At 54.9% G+C, this 8,557-nt stretch overlaps 4 protein-coding genes across 4 annotated transcripts in view; 3 read left to right on the top strand and 1 right to left on the bottom strand.

Moving 5' to 3' along the window:
* Positions 1-185, top strand: part of KIF18B (kinesin family member 18B) — a 5,731-nt gene extending 5,546 nt beyond the window's left edge. Inside the window, exon 8 of the mRNA XM_031063624.1 lies at positions 169-185. Within this exon, the coding sequence (XP_030919484.1) occupies positions 169-185 (17 nt within the window). The remainder of the gene's footprint in view (positions 1-168) is intronic.
* Positions 186-1,074: 889 nt separating this feature from the next.
* On the top strand, positions 1,075-2,319 carry FAM187A (family with sequence similarity 187 member A). Its single transcript, XM_005429024.1, has one exon. The coding sequence runs from the start codon at positions 1,075-1,077 to the stop codon at positions 2,317-2,319; it is 1,245 nt and encodes a 414-aa protein (XP_005429081.1).
* Positions 2,320-5,772: 3,453 nt separating this feature from the next.
* CCDC103 (coiled-coil domain containing 103) lies at positions 5,773-7,962 on the bottom strand. Its single transcript, XM_005429023.2, has 3 exons — positions 7,940-7,962; positions 7,683-7,815; positions 5,773-6,286 (listed from the first exon to the last, which is right to left on the bottom strand). The coding sequence occupies exons 1-3, from the start codon at positions 7,960-7,962 to the stop codon at positions 5,849-5,851; spliced, it is 594 nt and encodes a 197-aa protein (XP_005429080.1). The 3' UTR covers positions 5,773-5,848.
* Positions 7,963-8,302: 340 nt separating this feature from the next.
* EFTUD2 (elongation factor Tu GTP binding domain containing 2) overlaps positions 8,303-8,557 on the top strand; it is a 24,594-nt gene continuing 24,339 nt past the window's right edge. The window contains exon 1 of the mRNA XM_014310350.2: positions 8,303-8,330. Within this exon, the coding sequence (XP_014165825.1) occupies positions 8,303-8,330 (28 nt within the window). The remainder of the gene's footprint in view (positions 8,331-8,557) is intronic.

Genomic DNA, 8,557 nt, shown 5'->3' with positions numbered 1-8,557 from the left:
CCACCCCCCAGCGCCTCTCCCAGCGCCCAAACCCCAAAGGCTTCCAGCTCCTCCTGCAGCTCCCCAAGCATCCCCTCCTGCCCCGCGCCGCCCTTCTGGCCGTGGTTCCAGCAGCGTGGCCACGTCTGTGCCCCCTCTGTTGGCTCAGTGCTGTATGTGTGTTTGCAGGTTATGGGTGGGTTTAGGAAATAGGTTACTGTGTTTTTAATAAATTGTTCTGTCCCAAATCAAAGGGCCAACACGCGGCTGTTCTCTCCTGCCTCCTCCTCGTGTGGGGAGCCTGGAAAAGGTTCTGGCTCTGGGGTTGGGCTCCATCCTCCTTCTCCATCATCCCAGGGCTTGTGGGTGCCTCTGCTGAGTGTCCCAGAGTGCAGGTGAGGGCTGTGGGGGGCACATGGCCATGGCCATCCATGACAACATCCCTGCCAGGCGAGCTGTCCCACTGTGTCACTGTCATTGCAGTGGGGTCACGGCCCTGCCACTGCACACTCACATAGTTTGTTCCCATGCTGTGACTCTTTGTGTCCAGGCACTCCAGAGAGGGGATCAAGAAGCTGTGTGGGGTGTGAGAGGTTCCACCACAGCCACACACAGCACTGATGGGGTTTACCCTGTGATTCTCATCTCGGGCCAAGGAACATCAGGCTGGCCTGGTCTCCTCCCCAGGAGGAAGCAATGGCACAAACATTGCCCCTTTGGCACCCACCCCCCAAGCCTCCCCTCTCATCAGACTGGCCAGCCCATGGTTGAAGGTTCTCTTTGACCTAATCATTAAAGCACAACCCAAAAATTCTCTGCCCCAAAAGCCAATATCTTCCCAATGGCACAGCCATGAAGATGTTGATCTGCACTAGAGATCCCCTCTAAGTTCCCATCCAACTCAAACCATGATGAGATGTTGGGGGTTCCGCTGGTCCCAGCACAGCTCCATTGTTGCCGGGCACGTGGGTGACAACGCTCCAGAGCTGCTTTCAGAGAGGGTGACAGAGGCTGGGCTGCTCCAGGACAGGATGCTCCCAGCAGATCCCTGCCTGGGCTCTGTGAGTTCTGCTGGGCCAGAGAGCACCTGCAGTGATGGGGATGAGGCTGCTGGGAGCCACCATTCTCCTCTCCCTGCTGGATGTTCTCCAGGCCTTTGCCATTGAGAAGAAAGGGGATGTGTTCAAGAAGACGGCGTGTCCTGCCTTTCTGGTGTTCGAGAACGTCGCCTACCTGGCGGACATGACCTTCGAGCTGCCCTGCAAGTGCAAGCCCGAGGAGGCCTCCTCTGTGGTCTGGTACTTCCAGAAGAACCTGCACAGCCACGAAACCACGGTGCTGACCGACTTCAACGGCACCGTGATCGTGGATTCCAAGCAGGTGCACGCAGGCAGCGACCTCCTGAAGCGCTTCAGCATCCGCCTGTTCAGCCTGATCGTGTTCCGAGCCCAGGTGAGGGACTCTGGCCATTACCTGTGCGGCACCAAGGAAGGGCTCTTCTTCTACGGCTACGACGTGGATGTGCAGCCCACCAGGAAGATCACCGTGGCTTTTCTGGATAAAGACCAGCACGTCCAAGAGGACCACAAAGAGAAGGAATTCACGCTGTTCACCACCTTCTGGGACTGGACGCGCTGTGACCGCTGCGGGGTGCGGGGCGAGCAGCGGCGCATCGGGCTCTGCTACGTGCAGAGCGCCCAGCTGAAACCCCGGTACCGCACGGCGCTGCCCAACGTCAGCTCCTGCGGCTCCAGGGCCGTGCCCAAACCCTTCGGCCGCCTCATCCGCCTCCGCAGCCCCGAGGTGGCCGTCAGGAGCTGCCTGGCCCCTTGCCCCAAGAAGGAAGCCCCCGGGGAGGGCGTGCAGTCCATCTCCAACATCGTTTACAAGCTGGGCGAGAAGCCGGAGCTGCCGCGTGTCCCCATCCAGTACCACAACCAGCCCCCCAAGACCGACCTGGTGATTTCATGCCCGGGGGCACGGCCGGAGCACGCCGTGGCCTGGGACAAGGGCTCTGTGCGGCTCTACCGCGCCCACTACCTGGTGGGGGTCAGGAAGAACATGAGGCTCTTCATCGACCACGGGAACCACCTGCATCTGCAGCGGCTGCGCAGGAGGGACAAAGCCACCTACTTCTGCTGGAGGGAGGGCGAGCTGGTGGCCGGCTTCGAGCTCACCGTCACCTTCGAGCCCCGGCGCCAGCGCAGCCCCAGCGACCCCGAGTCCATCTTCGTCATGAGGGCTGTGGGCATCAGCTTCGCCGTCATTGTTGGCATCTTCTTCCTCGTCCACCTGTCCCACTGCAGGTCTGAGGTGTTCAGGAAAGTGGCCAAGTTGTAGCAGCTCCCCCACAGGGACACCTTGGATCATCCTCACACAGGAAGTTTCCAATGTGAGGACCATTTTAGCCTATTTTAGTTTCATCATTTTTTCAATGTTTGATTTTGACTTTTTGAAGGGAAAGTTGTTGGGTTTTTTTCAAATAATCTGGCAATTTTCTTCAGAACTGTCTCTGCTTTTGAGGTGTTTGTAACTCACCCAACTCAGCATGGAACTAGGAGTCAATGTTTGTGCCTGACAGAGTTATCTTACACATCCCCCAAAGGTGGTGGCATCTCTGCAGGGTTTCAGCAGGGAGCAGGATGTGCCCTCCAGGCTCATCTCCTTTGTTTGAGGATGTGACTTGAGGATTTCAGTATTCCCAAGGGAAATCCTTCTGTCTGGGAGGGCACTGTGGGTGCCAGTGATGCTCTGGCACTTGAACGGTGTCGATGATGGTGAGGCAAACACCTGGTGATGACATGAGAAGCAAAGTCAGGGAGGGACAGAGCTATGGAAAACAATCTGCATCTCCCACACTCAGGGATGGAGCAGGGTACGGCTGGTTGGGTCCTTGAAGGGCAACAAAGCCCCAGCATGAGCTGGGAGGGGCTCACACACAGAGGCAGCTCCAGACCTGGAGATTTTGCCCCCAAACTCAGCCCCCAGACAGAGCCTGAGAGTGTCCCCATGGTGACAGTGTCCCCAGGGTGGCACCAGAAGGGCTGTGTGTGCAGGCCAGGGGGAACACAGCCACCAAGACTCACCCGGAGCACTGCCCTGTGCCTTCCCTTCTGAATCCCTAAAAATCTCCCAGTAGAACACAAAGTGCTTCCCCCACTGCCCTGTAATCCCCTCACCCCCCACGATTAACCCCTGCAAGGCCAGAGGTCCTGGAAGCTGAGGGCTGCTCCTGTATCCTCAGCAGCCACGGTTTGCTTGTTGGGAGGCAGAGCTGGCAGCAGGAAGGGCAGAATTCCAGCACAGCTCAGGGATTTGTGCAGGCAGGAATCCAGGAGCCACCAAGGAGCCCAGCTGGGAGCTGGCTGGAAAAGCATGCAGCCACCTGGGCTGCTCCCCTGGCAGCAGCACGGGCTGAAGTGACAGCCAGAGCCTCCGTCTGCCCAGGCTGGAGTGACAGCCCTGGAATTGGGAAAGGACCTGGCTGGAACTGCAATCCAGGGCCAGCTTCGCAGCCAGGCAGCAGAGAGCACATGAACAGAGCCCCTGGGAGCAACATCCCTGTCATTCTTGTGCCAAGATTGAGGCAGGAACAGGAGGATGGTAGAAAAGGCAAAGAAGGTTTTATTCAAAAGAACCGCGCGGTTTTTATAGAGTGGGATGATAGATTCTGTCTGTAGGAGTGTCGGGGGTAGCACGGTGGGGATGGACGGAGATGAGAGATCTCTGCAGCCAGGTCAGGAACTTGGGGTTTTCTGCAAAGGGCCTGGGTGCAGGGCCCTGCTGGGAGCTGCCAGCCACAGCTCAGAGCAGTAAAGAGAGAAGAGAGGGGGAGAGAGGATGAGAGGGTGAGAGAGTAAAAGGACAAGAGAGCAGAAGCATAAGAGAGTAAAAGGGGTAATAGAGCAAAATCGTAAGAGAGCAAAGTTCCCGTTCCAATACAATAAATCTTCTTCTGTGCTGAATATTCTAATTCTCACTAACCAATCTGGTACAAGATACAAATCCTATAGCATTTACATACAGCCTATAAGAATCATTACATTACCATCCTGTGTTACATTTCAAACCCTAAAAACTCCTCTTTGGGCCCCTTCTGCCAAGCTGTAGGGGCTGCTCTGACCCTTGGGCCTGTCTGCAAGCAGAGGGTGTTGTTCCATCAAAAGGGGATCACCTTCAGCTGGCCATGCCATTGTTTTCCAGTTGTTCAGTAACTGAGGGATCTCAAAGCTTGCTTCCATTTCAATCTTGCTTATAGTTTCTATATTCTCAAAATCTTTTGCCAGACAATCATATTGATAAGGCTTTCCTGTTTCATCTTCCCCAACACTATTCTATTGGCTAACTAAACAGAAACATCTTTCTCACGCACTGTTCTTGAGAGGAACAGACAATAAAGTAGAAAAAATAGAACAGAAATAAAGTAGAAAAAAAAAGTAGAAAAAAGAAAGTAGAAAAACACCACCTGCAAATTGTTTACAGTCAACAAGTTATCACATCATTCCAGCTCCCTAAAACTTCTCACAAGCCGCTGTGAGAAACGCTCGCCATTCCTCTCTCTCTGTCCCATGGCATCCACACAACCCCAGTTCAGGGCTGAGGGGGACAGCCCTGGGGTGTCAGTCCTGGCCCAGGTGTGCAGGTTTTGTTTCCAGCCCTGTTTCTGTATGGCAGATTATCTTTGTCAAGTGGGCAGTTTGCCTTATCTCTCTCTTTGAGTGACCACATTCACACCTCCCTTGAGGGGACCTCTGCTGATAACAGCCATTGAATGTCAGTGCATGACTGATAAGAACTGTAACATCCCATTGGGAGATGCGAGCCCAGAGGGAGGAGCCAAGCATTGCTACCCAGATATAATCCAGAGGTTTTTGAGACACCAGCACGGCTTCTCCATTGGATTCCCCAGAGGAACAGCAGCTGTCTTCTTCTTCCACTGGATCTTCAGAGCAAGAATACATCCTTCTCTACAGATCCTCCTTGCTCCAACAGAACCACCCCTGACACTGCAGGAGGGCTGCAGCCACAATTCCAATGGGACTGCTGCCAACACCCTGACCCACAGGGTGTCAGGTTGGGTTCTGACTCTGTCAGTGTTGTTCTAGTGCACTGCATTGTTTATTTTATCCTTTTTTTTTTCCTTTCCCCATTAAAGAACTGTTATTTCCTGCTCCCATATTTTTGCCTGAGAGCCCCTTAATTTAAAATTTATAGCAATTCAGAGGGGTGGGGAGGGTTTACATTCTCCATTTCAGGGGAGGCTCCTGCCTTCCTTAGCAGACTCCTGTCTTTCTAAACCAAGACAATGCCAATCTTGGGTAACTCCAGGATCTTTTTCTGCTGAAGTCTCCAGTGCTCAGCTGCCATCTGGTGTGCAAAGGGAGGAGGAATGGCACCACAGCAGAGTGCAGGGACACACATGTCCCCTCAAGTGGTGCCACAAAGGCCAATATTGCCATGCCAGGCCTCAGGGATGAACCTGGACCTGCCATCAGGTGCCTGGTGGTGTCTCCAGGGCAGGTGGGAGCAGGTGCTTCCAGTCTGCTGGGGTGACTCTGCCATTTGCTGCACTGCGATTGGGAAAAAATGGACCTGAGTTGTCATTGTCATTGATTACATCTCCAAAAACCCCTCAGTAATCGTGGGCAGGGGTGGAAGAGGAAAGGGACTATCTGGGTTTGGGTTTCTCCTTCAAAACTACCACCCTGTTTTCTTTCCCTTGGTTTTCTCCATACCCACCTGTGAGGACACCCTGCTCAGAGACCACAGCACCACAGCCTGGGAGCTAAACTTTTATTGTGCACAACTTCCCCAGGTGATGCCAAATTCAACTTTGAGGTTTCTGCTCAATCCTGGTGCTCCTGCTCCCTCAGCTGACCTGGTAACACTTCATCAGCTCCACCACTGTCCCCTCCTCCTCAGTTTCCTTCTCCAGGTGGTTTTCCATGGGATGGGCTTCCCCCTGGCTAGCAGCCTGCCCACCCCTGCTCTGCAGCTTCCTGAACAAATCCTGGCTGCTCTCCTTCTCTGCCTGGCTCAGCAGAGCCACGTTCAGCCCGAAGCGCTCGGTGCCCGCCAGGCTCTGCAGGATCTGAAGGATGGCAGCTCTGTCCCCAGGATGGATGTTCTCTGCCAGCACTGTCAGGAATTCCCCCAGGAGGCCAAAGCCCACATCAGCCTGGAAAATCCTGCCCAAAGCCTCCCCTCCAAGCTCCAGTAAAAACTGGTATTTCTCTGTCCCACTTTTCAGGCATCGGCGCCAATCTCGGTGAAATTCCGCAGCGGTGCCGGGCAGCTGGTCCAGCTCCTGGAGGAGAAAGGGACACTCAGCTCCTTTTGTTTTGTTTGAAGACTTTGATCCCCTCACCCCAATCAGCCCATGGATGGCTGAGATGTTTTGACCAGGGGCTTTGGCAAAATCCAGGGAGAAAAGGGGAAGACAAGAAAATGCCAGGTGCCTTTAACCATGAAAATCCAGGGGGAAAGGAAATGCCAGCTCACTTTAACCCTGAGAAACCAGGAAACTCCAGGGGGAAAAGAAAATGCCAGGTGCCTTTAACCCTGAGAAACCAGGGGGGAAAGGGAAGACAAGGAAAAGCCAGGTGCATTTAATCCTGAGAAATCAGGGGGAAAATCCAGGGGGAAAAGGAGAAGACAAGGAAATGCCAGGTGCCTTTAACCCTGAGAAACCAGGAAAATCCAAGGGGAAAAGGGAATGCCAGGTGCCTTTAACCCTGAGAAACCTGGGAATTCCAGGGGAAAGGGGAATGCCAGGTGCCTTTAACCCTGAGACACCAGGGGGAAAAATTCAGGGGGAAAAGGGGAACACAAGGAAAGGCCAGTGCCTTTGACCTTGAGAAACCAGGGAATTCCAGGGGGAAAAGGGGAGACAAGGAAATGCCATGTGCCTTTACCCCTGGGAAATCAAGAGGGGAAAGGGGAACACAAGGGAATGCCAGGTGCCTTTAACCATGAAAATCCAGGGGGGAAAGGAAATGCCAGGTCACTTTAACCCTGAGAAACCTGGGAACTCCAGGGGGAAAGGGGAAGACAAGGAAATGCCAGGTGCCTTTAACACTGAGAAAGGAGGGGGGAAATTCAGGGCGAAAGGGGAATTCCAGGTGCCTTTAAGCCTGGCAAACCAGGGAATTCCAGGGGAAAAGGGAAGTGTGGATGAGCTGTGACACCCAGTGTGAACACAGATGGCTGGGGAGTGACCCCAGCCCCAACCAGGAGAGTTGCAAAAGATGCTACAATAAACAGAATTCAGTGAACCCCAGCATCATAAACAACCCCTGAGATTGTTTATAAGGCAATCCATGACATTTCCTCATCATGGGAATCACCCAGTGACCAGGACACCCCAGCATGGCAGGGGCAGGACTGAGGTGACCCCAGCCACAAATGGAGGGACAGAAAATGTCCTGTCCCTGTCTCCCGCTGCTGAGGGACCCAGTGAGCTCATCAGGCTCGGGCAGGATTAACCCAACCCAGCTCATTAAACCATTAAATTAATTCCCTGTGCTCAGGGAACCTCTGCAGCCAGAGAATCCAGCCTGATCCAAACCCTGACATTCCAGGGGCCAGCAGGGCTGGCTCACACCCAGAGTGAATCCTGAGTAACTCCCTCATCCCAATTAACACCCAGGTGATCCCTGAGGAATTTCCAGCTGTGGGTGAGGCCCCAGCAGCCTCTCCCTCACCTGTGGGATGTCCACAGCACAGGCAGGCGCTGTCCCAGCTGGGGCTGCACAGGGATTCCACAGCACATTCCTCCTCTGTCCCAGCCTGTCCTTCTTCTCCAGAGGCTTCAGGTGAGAAGCCAGCACAATCTCCCTGATGGGAACAGGGACAGGAGGGACACTTTGAGGCTCCAGGCTGCTGCTCTGAGCCAATTTCTGATTTTGGGCTGTGTGGAGCACCCAGAGGGGCTGGACAGGCTGGAGGAGCAGAGCCTGACCTGAAATCCCTCAGGAATCCCATCACGATTTTGGGGGGAGAAGCCCCTTGAAGGTGTTTTCCTGCCCCTCAGGGATCAGTGACAAGAAGGAACAAGACAGATGTGACCCCATGAATGGAATTTGAGCTGGTCCCAGAATGTGGGACCATGTCCCAAACATGGGCAAAATCCTGGATCTACCTGGATGTCCACGGACAGGGAGCCCCCAGAGGGATCCCTGGAGTTTGGAGGGCACTGGCAGTGCCCAATTGTGGGGCAGCCGTGCCACCCCAGCCTGCTCACACCCCCTGGGCACAGCAGGGACAGGCTGGGAAGGACACAGGGGACACAGGGGACAGCCACCCTCGGCTCTGCACTCCCAGCATGGCCTGGGGGAGAAACGGGGGCGGGGGTGGGAATGGGAGGAGGTGACAGGGCCCTGGGGAGGGGACAGTGTCCTGGGGAGGGGACAGCGCCACTCCACTGCTGGCTTCAGTCAGGCTGCCACAGGAGCAGGGACAGATCTCAGCGCACACGGGGCCACCTGAGGAGTTCTGGGACAAATCTCAGCGGGCTCTGCCCTCGGGGCTGTTCCGGACCCCTCGGGTCCCCCGAGCAGTGCTGGGCCCATCAGGGGTG

The sequence above is a fragment of the Geospiza fortis genome, unplaced genomic scaffold, assembly GCF_000277835.1.
Source record: "Geospiza fortis unplaced genomic scaffold, GeoFor_1.0 scaffold373, whole genome shotgun sequence".
In the NCBI taxonomy this organism is placed as follows: domain Eukaryota; kingdom Metazoa; phylum Chordata; class Aves; order Passeriformes; family Thraupidae; genus Geospiza; species Geospiza fortis.
Note: the sequence above shows the minus strand (reverse complement) of the source record. Positions and strands in the feature narration are given on the sequence as shown.